Consider the following 15,452-nt stretch of genomic DNA (forward strand, 5'->3'; position numbering starts at 1 on the left):
TAATAAGAAAAATAAAACATAAAAAAAATAATTCAAATCAAAAATAATTAAAATTAAAAAAAAATCAACAAAGGGGGTGGGCAGAGAGAGAGGGAGAGAGAGAGAGGGAGAGAGAGAAGGAGAGGAAGAGGGAGGGGGCAGGCAGAGAGAGAGAGTTTTTGAGTTTTAACAAGACCTTTATTAAACAATGTACAAACATCCAACCCCTCAGTCAGCAAAAACGAAAAACAAAACAAACAAGATATTCACAAACCAAAAACACAGACACAATATTATTATTATTATTAATATCATCTCAGCTCCCTGGTAAAAACTAACTCTCCTCCTCCACACTGCACACAGCTTCCTGAAGACTCCACTCACTATGAAACACTCCTGAATCATAATCTGTTGATACTCTTGCTCTAACTAAAGCTTTGTTCAAGTCTAAAACTTCTACTGTTACCCCAGCCTCTACCTTCCTCTTCCTACTAATGTACACAGACATTTTTGCTGCCCCAGCAAGACATTAATGATACACCCCGTCCTTTGTTTACTCCTACTGCACTGAAAACCAAAAATAAAGCCAGAAATTGTAAAAACTGCCCCAAGTGCATGGAGCAGAGAGCAAAGCACAGTGAACAAAGGTGTGAGCCTGACAGTCTCTGAAACAGTGAAAGACTGTTTCTCTCAGCCACTGCTCACACTAGAGTTCACTATAGAGACGAAGGCATTGACTGGCAGTATGCCATGTAGTATCCTCCACTGTAAATCCCCAGCGTATTTAGGCAAGGGCCTCTGATACAGTGTAGTCCATGCAGGCTTCACCCCCCCCCCCCCCCCCCCCCCAGGCTCTGCTGCCCAGCCTGTCTCTGTTTCTCTGTTGAAAGTCTTCACACAAAGTTTATCCAGCCTCTTGCCTCCTACAGAGTCTAGAGCCGCCCCCATCCGCTCCCTCTGCGGTGGGGCGTCCCGACAGCAGCCTCGGAAACAGATCCCCATCCCGCCTCCCCTCTGCCCCCCCCTCCTGCAGCAGCTTCCGGTCCTCTGAAGTCGAGGCCCTCCTGTATCGTCCGAGCATCTGACCGGACACTCGCGTAGACCTCCTGCCGAGCCGCTCGGCCGACTCCCCGACCTCCTCAAGGTCGTTCCCCGCCGACCCGACCGGGCGCTCTAGGGTAACGACCTTAGCTGATTTTAATGTCTCTGATAGTCCAGGAGTGGCTGCTGTAGTAAAGTCCAGCTGTGCCCCAAACACCAGCGGCTCCTCCAGAAGCCACTTCACAGACCTGGGTGGCTCCGCTCTCAACACATTCATCTGCCCCCCCACTCTGAGCAGACCTCTGTAGAACGGTGGAACATCACTGAGTGACAGTGTTTTAGGGTCAACAAAAAAAAACGAGAAACCTAGACCCAGACCCAGACCCAGTCCTCCCACCTGCTTTAAGAGAGCCTCAGCCACCTGCCTCCATACAGCCCTACCTTGTGCATACAGTAGTTTCTGGATCCACTGAAGTCTAAAAGCTGCTGTTCTACTGGCCACATGTACCAACCCTTGGCCACCCTCCTCCCTTGGTAAGAACAAAACACTCTGTGGGACCCAGTGATAACCTCCCCAGAAGAAATCAACCAGGATCGCCTGGATCTTAGCTAACAGGCCAGCAGGTGGCTCTAAAACTGTTAGTCTGTGCCACAGTCCTGAGGCTCCAGGCTGTTCACAGTGAGGACCCGCCCTCTATACGAGAGGGGGGGGGGGAGGGGGGGGGGGGCCTCTTCAAGGTCAAGTTCAAGTTTATTTATATATCACATTTCATACGACAGGCATAGACTCAATGTGCTTCAAAATAAAAAGCAAAAAATAGGCAAAGATCATACATGACAAAAACATATAAGATAGGGACATATAACATAAGAAGGTATTACATAAATAAAAACATATAAAAAGATAAAAATATATAAGGTATTACAATAAAAAGGAATAAGATAAGAAGGTATTATCACTATTATTAAAAAGGGAATAATAGTAATAATACTGATTCTAAAATAAAATACAATAAAAGTTCCCCTGTTACCCACACACTTTAAACTAAAAGCTTGCGAAAAGAGAAATGTTTTTAGTCTGCTTTTAAAAGAAGACTCTGTTGTAGCAGACCTGAGTTCATGTGGTAGAGAGTTCCAGAGAGTAGGACCATAATGACTGAAGGCACCATGAGCTGATTTAGAGTTTATTCTAGGTACAGTGAGGAGACTTTTATTTGATGATCTAAGGATCTGTCCGGTGTGTGTTCAGTGAGCATGTCAGCAACATAAGAAGGAGCTCAGCCATTCACAGATTTAAAAACAATAAGAAGAATTTTAAAATCAATTCTTTGTTTGTACTTCCACCTCTGTAAGCGACCCCCCGGACGACCTCAAGAAACCCTCCCAGCTCCTCTGCATCACCCTGTCGTTCCCCAGGTGTACCCCCAGGTACTTGAAACCTGTTCCTGTTCCACTTTAGCCCACCTGGTAGCACTGGCTCCCCCCCCCCCCAGGCCCCCCATTATTACAGCTTCACTTTTTGTCCAATTCACCCTTGCTGAAGAAATAACCTCAAAAAGCCTCAATGTCACTCAGTGTTTCCACGTCCCTCTGACCGTCTACCATGATGAGCACGTCGTCTGCATAAGCTGACAGACAGACCCTCTCTAGCCCTGGTGCCCCCATCAGTCCCTGCAGTCTAGTCCTGATTTGACACAAGAAAGGCTCTATAGCAAAACAGTACAGCATCCCAGAGAGAGAGCAGCCCTGCCTGATACCTCTGAGAACTTTAAAAGGAGCACTTCATCCCCCATTCACCTTCAGGACACTTCCAATGCCCCCATACAGCACCTTGATCATGGCCACATAACCAGAGAGAGAGGGAGAGGGAGAGAGAGAGAGAGAGAGAGGGAGGGGGCGGGCAGAGAGAGAGAGAGAGAGGGAGAGAGAGAGAGAGAGGGACAGAGAGAGAGAGAGAGAAAGACAGAGAGAGAGAGAGAGAGAGAGAGGGACAGAGAGAGAGAGAGAGAAAGACAGAGAGAGAGAGACAGAGAGAGAAAGACAGAGAGAGAGAGAGGGAGGGGGCGGGCAGAGAGAGAGAGAGAGAGGGAGAGAGAGAGAGAGAGGGACAGAGAGAGAGAGAGAGAGAGACAGAGAGATAGAGAGAGAGAGAGAGGGACAGAGAGAGAGAGAGAGAAAGACAGAGAGAGAGAGACAGAGAGAGAAAGACAGAGAGAGAGAGAGATGCAGGACCTGGAGGTGAAACTCCTGCTAAACTCTGATGATGTGTTGATCCTCCCACAGCAGAGGGTCTGCAGGAGCATCTCAGACTGGTAGAGCAGCCTTGCCCCCCCCCCCCCCCCCCCCCCCACACACACACACACACAGTCTTATGCACTGTGTCCGTCCCCAGAACATCCAGGAAACCTGCCGGGAACGTTTCCCTAACTTTCCTAACATCCCGCGGCTCTCCGAGGCCCAGAGTGAAAACCATGAGCAGCTCAGAGTCCAGTGATGCTGCTTTGTCACTGTAACCCAGTAGGAAGCTGAGTTCCATTCATATTTTATTTTTACTTTATTTTCTTTTAATATTTTCTTTTATTAAAGCAAAAAGAAGTAAATCTGCCACTCAAACGCCTTTTACCAAAACTGTAGTTCCTTATTGGTTAGGAATAGTCAGTACTGATCCCTATTGGAGCAGAAACTCTAGATCCCGCCTCCTTCCCACAGGCTAGAGGGGAATGTGCAGAGAGAGGGAGAGAGACAAGGACGCCACTGAAAGAAGAGATTAAAAGATAAAAAAAAAAGAAGTTAGTCGAGGCAGATGTTGTTTAATTGCAAAGTTTAAAGTGAATTATAACGCCCAGAGTACATGAATATGAATGTTTTACTTGAATAGAAATATGTGTGTTGTTATAAAAAGGGTAAATGTCATGATTTAAACAGTTGTAGCTTGCTGTGGAGTTAACAGTGTGTGACAGTTTATTAATGCCGGCTTAGGTTGTAAACAATTTTATTTTCTTTGAAGGAAAAAAAAGTTTCAATATACTTTTCACTTTTTTTTATACTTTTCCTGTCTTAACCTCCCTACGAACCTGCACACTGCTCCACTGTACTTACCAGGTATTTCCAGCCATCAGGTTAGTTACAGGTTACATCACGCTGCTCTCTCCCATTTCACAGCTGGGCAAACATGCAAATATACGACCACATCACACCTCTGCCCAGAGAGGAATTACACATGCAGCAGATCTACTGGATGCAAAGTATCTCATCACTTTACTGCTTCTCCAGCCTCTGCAGGGAGAGTGAGGCTTTGTCTGTCTTTCACCTCTGATTAAATATCTTTTGTGAAATATAGTTTGGGCAAAAATGAGTTTGGCCTGATATTTACATCTGGAATTTGGGATATAATTATTTGACAGCATTTTCTTATTCCCAGATTCATTGGGACTTGTTGACAAATGTAGACTACACTTTGTTTTCTGTGGCTGAATTCAACACATCTTGTTACAGATCCGTTCATCTGTTTGTCTCATGGTGGGGAAGAAGCACCGAAGTTTGTTCACTTCAAGTACAATGTGATAACAGAAGGATTCAGCATATACTGTGAAATGATGAAATATTGATGATTTGACTGAATTTGATTCTGCTCCTCTGTTGGGTCTCAGCTTGCTGTTCTCTCTCACTTGATGAGAAGGAGAAGAACGCCACAATGTGAGACAGTTACAGTTTCTCACAATTTCTTACTCACATTTTCTGAAACTAAGGCTCATTTTCTCACAGCTCTAAACACAGAAACACAAAACTCCACACATCTCTTGCACAGTGAAGCACTGTGTGCTCAGTGAAACTCTTCTATGAATATCTTATCAGTCGGCTTATTCCTTTTGCATTTTCAGTTACACACAGCAGCGTGTTGAAAAAGATTATCATGCCACTCTAGTCAAATATAAAACACACAGAGAGAAAACAGTGTCATGGCATTGTTTGACAGCACCATGTTCACCAGTCTGCTGCTCAGGTCTCTTCCACCACGACCTGGAAAATGAACAAATACATTCAAATACTGTAAATACTACAGTAACAGAGGAAGTACTATGCAGTAAACATACATTTCTACTGACAAAATAGGAAAACCCCATTTCATACGATACATGGACCATACTTGCTGTTTACAGTACTATGGTCCACTTGCAGTACTTTGTTCTATAGTACAGTAATCACTGAATACTGTTTGTACTTTGGAGTCAGTTGGCAGCTCCTGAGAAAATATTCAGATGATTGACATGACTGTTCATCCCCAGCAAGATGAATGGAAGCTGGTAGTGTTATTACTACCTGTCCTCCATAGACCAGGCCCTCGCTGTGTGCAGCTGAAGCGGTCTGAAGTGTGTTGCTAGTGGATGAACCTCCACACTGTGTTGTGTGTCTGTAATGTTTCACCACACAGACACACACTACATCTGGTGATAGAGTCCTGAGACCTGCAGCCTCACACTGAGCCTTTCATTGAAATTAGAGTAAGGAGGATGCAAAAACTCTAATCTAATCTCCAGTGAAACAACGGTCTGTCAGGGGGCGTGGCCTGACAGTCCAGGTGTGGATAAAAGCAGGTACATTTCTACTGAGACTCACAGACCGCTACAGACCAGATCCTCACCTGCTGAGTCGACACTCCTCTCTGATCTGAACTCTACCAAGCAGACGACACAGCACAGAGACAGGTGAGCTTCCTCTACTTTACCATCAGAGATATGTCCTTTTTATCATTATGACACTCAAAGCAAAGCAGAAAGATCTTTAAAAATTGGATAAATCTTAAATGAATCTCAACTCGATAAAATCCAAAGTAAAGAAGTGAATACTGTTAAGTGGTGCTGGAAACTAGATTTTTAATTTGAGCCTGAATCTGACAGAGAGTAAAACAATAATAATAATCCACAGACATTTTACAGTGTGAAACTAAAAGAGAGAAGTTTAGGGTTTTCAACACATAGAGGACACTGCTGCAGTAGAGTTTAGATCTAAAACACTTTTTGGTGGATGAGACTTGTCTCTTCATTTTATCAGGCACTTTGGAGGCAAAATTTCTTGAAGTTCTGTTAGCAGTTAATGACCTGTGACTAAAAACCATGACCACTGAACTGTTTATTTAAGCTGTGCTGTAAATAATATTTAAGCCAAAATGATCGAATGCCATTTCCTAACAGCCCTTACTGCTAAGAAGTGTGTGTTTGTTATTTCTAGAATTATCATGGTACTTATATATATATATCTTGGTCACAGCTACGAAATTAAGCATCTATTGTTAGTTTTGCTGCCAACTTTCAAAGGTTTTATTTCCCACTATGCAGATAAATAGTGAATACATAAGTTTATTGTGACTGCATTGTGCCCTGTGTAGATAAACAGTGGATAACCAAATTAAGCTCCTAATATTTTATTTACTGTGTAGATAAACAGCAAAGCAGTTTGCCCCCAACTTTTAACAGTTATACAAAGTTATTACACCATGTATGCCATGGTGCTGTATGGTGACAGGAACAGCCTGGTAACTCTCATTATATGTTTGCGCATTTTAATAAAAAAAAGTTTTGTTGTATTTAGCTTTTTATTTTTGTGTTACTCTACATTAATATACTGTATCTATTATGGGAAGGAGAGGCAAACAGACAATTATGAGAGTGCTGCTGTTGATCATAGGAGTGACATCAGGCACCTTGAGGAAAGATATCACTCTGTGGGAAAATAGATCATTGTTAGACTACTTCAAAACAGCATTGTAGCATGGTAGGTGTAGTAAGCAGTGTAAAAGAATCAGATGAATGAATGTATGAATGACTGAATACATTAACATATAAATAAATAAAACGTTATCTTAAAATACAAAATATACAGGGGGTGGACAAAAAACCAGAAACACCTTTCTTCAAGAGGGAAAACCTCCTTTGATTGATGAAGGAGGTGGAGATCTAGACCTTGATACAGGTTCAGTGCTGTTCAGATCTGGTGACCATGGAAGGGGTTTCACTTCACCAGCAGTGTGTATGGAAGCGTTATCATCTTGGAATATGGGAACCTCATGAGGTCATCATGATGCACCCGGTCTAAAATGGCTTCCTGCAGAGCCATGAGTTTCTGGTTGGTAAGCAACTATCCTGTTAAGTGTCCATCTGTCCCTGCTGATGAGCTTCAACTTGAAACCTCCCTTTATACAGAAATAAAATCGATGTTCAAAAAAAAGAAACACTTGCACTAACAGAATTTTCTGATATTGGCTTGAAGTGGCATTCATAATTTGTAATAAAAATACAATGGAAAGCTGAAGGCCATAATGAAATCACAGGTCCCACTTTAAACATCCTTAATTACTAAGCACTTATATGGTACCTGAAAGTAGTAGTACCATAAAATACTGTCCCCCATGATTGAGTAGGGTCCCCTATGCAAGAGGAAAGTGGAGAACAAAAGGAACTGACCGAGGTCCAAAGCATACCACCTCATGTGTGAAACATGGTGGGGGGGGGGTGTTATGGTTTGGGCGTGTATGGCTGCCACAGGTACTGCCTCACTTGTCTTCATTGATGATGTAACTGCTGATAGCAGCAGCAGAATAAACTCTGAGGTGTGCAGAGACATCTTATCTGCTCAAGTACAAGCTAAAGCCTCCAAACACATCGGACGGCATTTCAGACAATGATCCAAACATACAGCCGAAGCAACAAAGTGTTGCATTACTACTACATTGATTTACATTTCATTACTATATGCTCCAAACAATATGCTGCCCTGAAATAGAGACGCTATGTGTAAGAAGTGTAATCATTTCTACATGGTGAAACCAATATGTGTAAAAATACACTTAAATAAAAGCTGAGAATCTTTAATATCACGTGAAACCTGTTTGGTTTCAATCTAAAGTTGTTAAATGAAGAAAAAAATCTTCTTTATCCCAAACATTATGGAGGGCTGTATATGTTATTATAAACCTTTTTGCATTTGTTTGAATCATGCACTAATTATGCGATGATATTACATATTCAGGAATTTTGAATCAGTCTTGAGCATTCATACTGATTACTCACTCTTACAAAACTATATAACATCTTCTGTAACTCCCTCCTATAAAAGCAGTTGATCTATGAATGTAAGGTGGAGTCATGAAAGCACACAATAGGAAGATGAAACACTGAAGCAAATGAAGCTCATCTCCAGTGGCTGTTGATGTGTTTACAGAGCTGCTGTGCAGAATGGCAGAGAGCTTTCAGTCTGTCTGGATGGCTCTGCTCCTTGCATCCATCACTATGATGCTTCTTCAGCCACAACAGGTTTGTCATGTAATACATTATACTGTCATAATACATTATACTGTCATAATACATCATACTGTCATATAATACATTATACTGTCATAATACATTATACTGTCATAATACATCATACTGTCATATAATACATCATACTGTCATAATACATCATACTGTCATATAATACATCATACTGTCATAATACATTATACTGTCATAATACATCATACTGTCATAATACATTATACTGTCATAATACATTATACTGTCATAATACATCATACTGTCATAATACATTATACTGTCATATAATACATCATACTGTCATAATACATTATACTGTCATATAATACATTATACTGTCATATAATACATCATACTGTCATAATACATTATACTGTCATATAATACATTATACTGTCATATAATACATCATACTGTCATAATACATTATACTGTCATATAATACATTATACTGTCATAATACATCATACTGTCATAATACATTATACTGTCATATAATACATTATACTGTCATATAATACATCATACTGTCATAATACATTATACTGTCATATAATACATTATACTGTCATAATACATTATACTGTCATGTAATACATCATACTGTCATAATACATCATACTGTCATAATACATTATACTGTCATAATACATTATACTGTCATAATACATCATACTGTCAGAATACATTATACTGTCATAATACATTATACTGTCATGTAATACATTATACTGTCATAATACATTATACTGTCATAATACATTATACTGTCATATAATACATTATACTGTCATAATACATTATGCTGTCATATAATACATCAAACTGAATATTAATTCAATCCGCTGTAGTATTTTGCATTGACAGAATTCTGAAAATACATTTACACAAAACACATTACACCCCTGGCTCTGTGTAGCTAGATGAGCTGTAAGCTTTATAACATTTTCAATTGTTTTAAGGGACAAGCAGAGTCGATTGAGGAGTTTGGAGAGAAACTCCAACAGAAATGTAACACATTTGAAGGAAAACATCGTGGAAGGTAAGAGACACTTCTGTAAAGACGTCAAGTACAGGTCTGTTATAATGGTCTGTCTGCTATAGAGCTGTCTGCTATAGAGCTGTCTGCTATAGAGCTGTCTGATATAGAGCTGTCTGCTATAGAGCTGTCTGATATAGAGCTGTCTGATATAGAGCTGTTATGACTCCCAGACATCATTTAGTCTGACACACTCTGACATTTACCAACAATCTGTCTCCAGTGTTGAGTTTTCAGTCCTGGAGCAGCTCACATTTTAAGATTCTGTTCAGACTGAGACTCATGCAGCATCACACATTAAACCCAGATTTTGGTTTTCAGTGCATGTGAAGGATTATGCAGGCTCAAAACACTGATAATGGACTCCTCCTCCTCCACCATCTCCACACACACACATACACAACAAACCACACACACACAACACGCAGAGAGAGAGAGAGAGAGTTAAAGAGAGAGATACATGTAGCGTTCCACAGCTCCGGTTTCTCCTCCGATTCGACGGTCCGACAGAACCGGGACTTCCCCCCCGGCCGTGTTTCCTCCTCTGTCTGTAGAGCCTCACCACAGGTGCTGATGTCAGCCAAAGACAGCGCACCTGTTGGCTGTTGACAGGGTAGCATGATAGATCGCTATCGACAGTTTGAGCCAAGATTAAACACTTAAGATAATATTCAACATGTTTGATTTTGTCATAATGGTCAAGACGGGAAAAAGAAACAGACTGTGTTGAGAGTTTGTGGCGAGTTTCTGAGTTGAGATGTCTGACTGTTCTTTAAATGTGCTGAAGATAAAACCAGACCTGTGTACATTCAGTCATTCATTAACAATGATGTTTTTGCTTCAGTTTATGAATCAAATGAGTGAAATTATTATACTGATGTGATCCAGTAAGATCAGTTGTGACACCTTCTGGAAGATGTTCTCCAGTGCTTTTGTCAATAAGGATCCCAGTAAAATCACACCAGCAGATTACGACAACCTGGTCAAAGCAGTGTCCATTGAAATACCACAGAACAAGGTGAGAAACCACTACAGTCATGTCAGACGTCACACCGGTGTTCATGTGTTCATGTGTTCATGTGTTCAGTGAGTGTCTAACACACTGCCTGTAATGCCGTCTTCCCTGTGCTCTCTTAGCTCCTGCTGTACAGTGGAACTGGACAATTGCTGCCGGATAATCCGGACACCTATGTCCATGTTTGGCAGACCATATATGGAATCCTAGGAAACTTTCCACTGTGGTGTGTAATGAAAAATGGCAAAGGTAATATTAAAATTAATTTCAGTGTGAGCTATGTATAACATACAGGCTGCCCCTATGGCATTGATTCTTTATTTATGGTATTTTCCCATGTGATTAGAAGCAGGTAACCTGTACAGGTTAGAGCAGTGTGTCCCTCTAACACTCACACTGTGTGACTACAACCAGGAATGACTCTGATGGGCTTGCTCTCCTCTCTTCTCTCTCCTGTAGAAGTCTTTAGTGAAGGTTGTGATTCAAAGAATCCAAAGTGTAGAGATTGCTCTCACAAACCAGCCGATGAGTACTGGGCCGCCGTCTCAGCTGGGGTGAGTGTGTGTGTTGGATATTTCTGAACTAATTAGCAGCTAGCTAGCTAACAATATGAGTGAAAGAACATGCCAGTGAAAGATTTTCTCACATGAGCAGTAACAAAGGTTTCTAATTCATTCATTTTTTCATTCATTTTTTGTTTCATCTGAGTGATTAATAACAGATTTTGGCTGGAGTCAGAGTTACCACTCCCTAAATTTATTTCAATCCTGTTTGCCTGCCGGGGACATGAAGCTGATTCTGCTGAAATAATCTGATGTTCTGTGTTTCCACTCCAGTTTGCAAAGGCAGCATCAGGTTCTGTTATTGTGTTACTGAATGGAGATTTGGGATACATGGACGACAGGTAAATCAGATCCACTCGTAATGAGATAAATCAGGTTCATTTGAATGAGTTAACTGATCAGTCATACTGATTACAAAAGTGTATTGATTGTTTTATTCAGAATGTTACGACCTCACTAATGATCCACTAATGACCCATAGGTGTAAAAAGGGCTCGGTTTCAATAGGTATGTGAGTACAGAGTAATTACAAGAAACATTCAGCAACTTGTCCAGTCCAAGCAGGGACTAGGAAGCCCAGTCCTCAGTCTTCAGTCTTCTTTGGGCCTGCTGCTGTTTGTTTCAGCTCCGTTTTCATGAGCAGCTCATTCATCTGTTAGAGGCTGATGAAAATGTAAAACAGAGCAGAGCAGGAATGTTACAGCGCAGTCCTTTGGACAGATCTATGGAGGTTTGAAAAACAAAACAGAGAGGTGTTTTCTCCATCACCACACTCCTGTCCTCTGTGAAACCCTCTGTCCAAACTCCTCCTCTTCCTGTGTATGTGTATTTATGTGAGTGTGTGTGTGTGTGTGTGTGTGTGTGTTCAAGAAGAGATAAACAACAGTAATCCACACTGAGTACACATAAAAATGACAGATTTCCTGTGCTTTTTTCCTTTTTATTCTTTACAAGTTATTTCGCCAAGTATGAAGTGCCCAACTTAGACTTCAGTTCCAAAGGAGTGACTGCCTTGCGTGTGTTAATGGTCAACAAGATGTAAGTAGAACATTAAACACAGTTTTGGAATGTTAAACGAATATAAACAAATATAAACAAAGAAGGGGGATGTATCTGCATGCATACAGAGGCATTCTGTCACACTGTCACCTCTATCTGCTATAGTGATCTATTTCTGTCACTTCAGCACTCCCATGAAAACTTGATGGTTTTAGGAGTTCCTTTTGACTGCCATGTTACATATATCTCTTTAAATGCACTCACTACAGCACTTTCTAGTTATTATTGTTTGTAACAGCTTAACATGTTGTGTTTTTCAGTTGATAAATATGATGCTTTTGCACTTCCTGAAAGTCACTTTGACTAAAATGTAAATGTAAACATGTTTCTATATTCTAATTTGTTATCGTGATTCATTTTCCAGTTGTTAATCTCATTATTTAATGTACATTTTCCTAGAGATGCAGACTCTTGTAAAAAGGCCAACCTGATAAAACTGCAAGAAGACATGAAAGAGCATAAGAACCTCTATCACTGCAGATACATAATGGAGTAAGTTACCTTCACCTCAACAGAACTCCCTGGTTATATTTATTTATTCATATTAAAGTAACTTCATGAAGAAACATCAAAAACAAATTAGAATTTTAAAAAATCATATAATTCATCATGTTTTTTATTTACTCATTCTTGCATTCACCTGTTTTTGTATTCTTTGATGTCTGGTGAAGGATTCAGAATTATTCAGTTTTGGAAAATATTGCCTTGCTCAGTATCAAATTAACTTTCATATATGAAAGCTGATTTATCTGATGTGTCTCTTCCTCCATGATAAAACCCCAAATCAGTGATTCTGTGATCTGTTGCTCCGGTAGAGGAGACTGGAGAATTGTGTTTTTTTTTCTCTCTCCATTAACTGCCATTATGTGGAGGAACCGTGTGAAAATCACTTCTAGCACATAAACCAACAGAGCAGATTCTGACAATATGTAAAAAAACATAATCATTCTGCTGAAATGTTTTTAAGTAAATTGCTTTCTTTATGTTATTAGACCAACAAGTGTAACACCAAAATCCAGTCGGAAGAATTTTGGTGTTACACTTGTTCAAACTAAAACGTTTAATAATGTAAAGAGAGCGATTCACTTAAAAACATTTTAGCAGAATGACTGTTTTTTTTTAGTTTTTTTTTTTACATATTGTCAAAATCTGCTGTGTTGGCATTGGTTTATGTTGCCGAAGTGTGATTTTCAGACTGTTCCTCCATACAATGGCAGTGAATGGAGGAAGAAAAAAAAAACAGAACCAGAATCACTGATTTTGGTTTTTATATCATGGAGGAAGCTACACAGCCCAACATACTACCAGACTTCAACAGCACTTTAACACTGAGAGCTCAGTGCAGTAGCTTTACAAGCTGCCGTGCTAACATTAGCTAGCTGAAAAAACATGTGAATCCTCAGCCACCTGCCTAGTGATGAGTACATATTGTTTGAAGTACAGCAGACCAAAAGTACTGCAGCAGGTATCACAGCAGTGCTGAAAAGCTTTGCCAGGTCAAAGGCATTTGAATTTCCAACTCTTAAGTTTCACTTAAAACATAATATACTGTTGTTATTAATCAAAAAAAATGAAACTGTTATATAAGAGTAAGTTACATTTATTTTATACAAATGAAATTTGCTCATTTATATTTCTGTATGGAAATGCAACCAAAAATGTTTACTTTTCAGGACGGAGTTCAAAAAACTATCTGCTGTTGATTGGTGGAATAAAGCCAGTGAGTATGACAATCAATAATTTTCATTTGAATAAACTTTTACTCCACAATTGAGGGGATTTGAAACACCAAGTAAAAAGTGTTTTTTTATTTTATTATTTTTTGGGCATTTCCGCCTATTTGATAGTTCAAAGTAGAGATAGACAGGAAAGTTTTGGAGAGAGAGGGGAATGACATGCGACAAGGGTCCTGGGCCAGATTCAAACCCAGGATGTCGCGGTTACATGGTAAACGGTAAATGATGCCTTAGACCACTGGGCCACCAGGACACCCCAAAAAGTGTTTTTCAAACAAACATCTCATATTTTTTAAGAGCTGAAACACTGTGGGGCATTGAGGTGTCTCTCTCACATAGTAAAATCATATTGTTTAAGAGCTGAAACACTGTGGGGCGTTGAGGTGTCTCTCTCACATAGTAAAATCATATTGTTTAAGAGCTGAAACACTGTGGGGTGTTCAGGTGCCTCTCTCACATAGTAAAATCATATTGTTTAAGAGCTGAAACACTGTGGGGCGTTGAGGTGTCTCTCTCACATAGTAAAATCATATTGTTTAAGAGCTGAAACACTGTGGGGCGTTCAGGTGCCTCTCTCACATAGTAAAATCATATTGTTTAAGAGCTGAAACACTGTGGGGTGTTCAGGTGCCTCTCTCACATAGTAAAATCATATTGTTTAAGAGCTGAAACACTGCGGGGCGTTCAGGTGCCTCTCTCACACAGCAAAACCACTTGTTTGCAGTGCAGCTGTGTGTCCATTGGCTGGGAGTCTGAGTCCCAGCTGCTCATTTTGCCCCTTTTGTTCTGGCTGAAAACATAGTTCAGTTTGGATGGGAAAAGAAAGTCTAGCCGTGTCAGAATGGTAGAATAAAATCACATCATCTGCATATTAATGAACATTCATTTCACTGGTTCATTAGATGAGTGAAAATCAACATACTGCCCATCATGCAGCTGGTCAAAAACGCTGAGGTTTATGATTTTTTGCTTCCCTCCATCCCAGTGGGTATCATCAGAATACTTTTTAAACAAACACATTGACAGTAAGGCACGATGTGTTCAAAAACACTGCCCCAGTTCCACCTACAACAACTATATCACAGACATCCAAACTGTCCCAGATATCACAGATACTGTATGGACCGAAGTAATTGTTATTATTTCATTGCAGAGTCTGGTTAAAGTGCTGGAGACTCACAGCGCCACCTGCTGTTCACTCTGCTGTCAAACTGGGAATTATCTACAACAACATGAAATGAAAATCTATCAACACTCAAAGTGATTCTGTTCACAGGAATACAACTTTTAAGGAAGTTCTCATTTTCTGACTCTCTCTTTACGCTGATGACCACCAGTTCTTTACACTGGTGGCTGATTGCTGTGATTTTCTCTGTGCCATTTAATAAAGTTTCAGCAAAGCATGTGAACTCAGACTTTCATTTCAGCTGCATCACCTTCATACACATAACTATAATAAACACATGATCCTTCATACACATAACTATAATAAACACATGATCCTTTATACACATAACTATAATAAACACATGATCCTTCATACACATAACTATAATAAACACATGATCCTTCATACACATAACTATAATAAACACATCCTTCATATCAGGGGCATCACTAGAGAAATATGTTTTAGGGGACTGAGCCATTCAAAATTCCAGACTTTTCCAGACCTAAATTCCCAGATTTCTCAGAGGACATTCATTA

General features: G+C 40.1%; 1 protein-coding gene and 1 long non-coding RNA gene across 2 annotated transcripts; both read left to right on the forward strand.

Annotated features, from left to right (window-relative positions):
- Positions 1-5,362: 5,362 nt before the first annotated feature.
- Positions 5,363-9,326, forward strand: LOC139639746 (uncharacterized). Its single transcript, XR_011694878.1, has 3 exons — positions 5,363-5,726; positions 8,239-8,330; positions 9,296-9,326. It is a non-coding gene; the product is annotated as an uncharacterized lncRNA (long non-coding RNA).
- Positions 9,327-9,343: 17 nt separating this feature from the next.
- LOC139639745 (ADP-ribosyl cyclase/cyclic ADP-ribose hydrolase 2-like) lies at positions 9,344-15,068 on the forward strand. Its single transcript, XM_071513895.1, has 9 exons — positions 9,344-9,375; positions 10,261-10,390; positions 10,510-10,636; positions 10,847-10,941; positions 11,224-11,291; positions 11,905-11,988; positions 12,409-12,501; positions 13,683-13,729; positions 14,899-15,068. The coding sequence occupies exons 2-9, from the start codon at positions 10,289-10,291 to the stop codon at positions 14,907-14,909; spliced, it is 627 nt and encodes a 208-aa protein (XP_071369996.1). The 5' UTR covers positions 9,344-9,375; positions 10,261-10,288; the 3' UTR covers positions 14,910-15,068.
- Positions 15,069-15,452: the final 384 nt, after the last annotated feature.

The sequence above is a fragment of the Centroberyx affinis genome, unplaced genomic scaffold (assembly GCF_046629955.1).
Source record: "Centroberyx affinis isolate AG114_WGS23_722 - 3 ecotype Tasmania unplaced genomic scaffold, CSIRO-AGI_Caff_v1 ptg007620l_1, whole genome shotgun sequence".
Lineage (NCBI taxonomy): Eukaryota > Metazoa > Chordata > Actinopteri > Beryciformes > Berycidae > Centroberyx > Centroberyx affinis.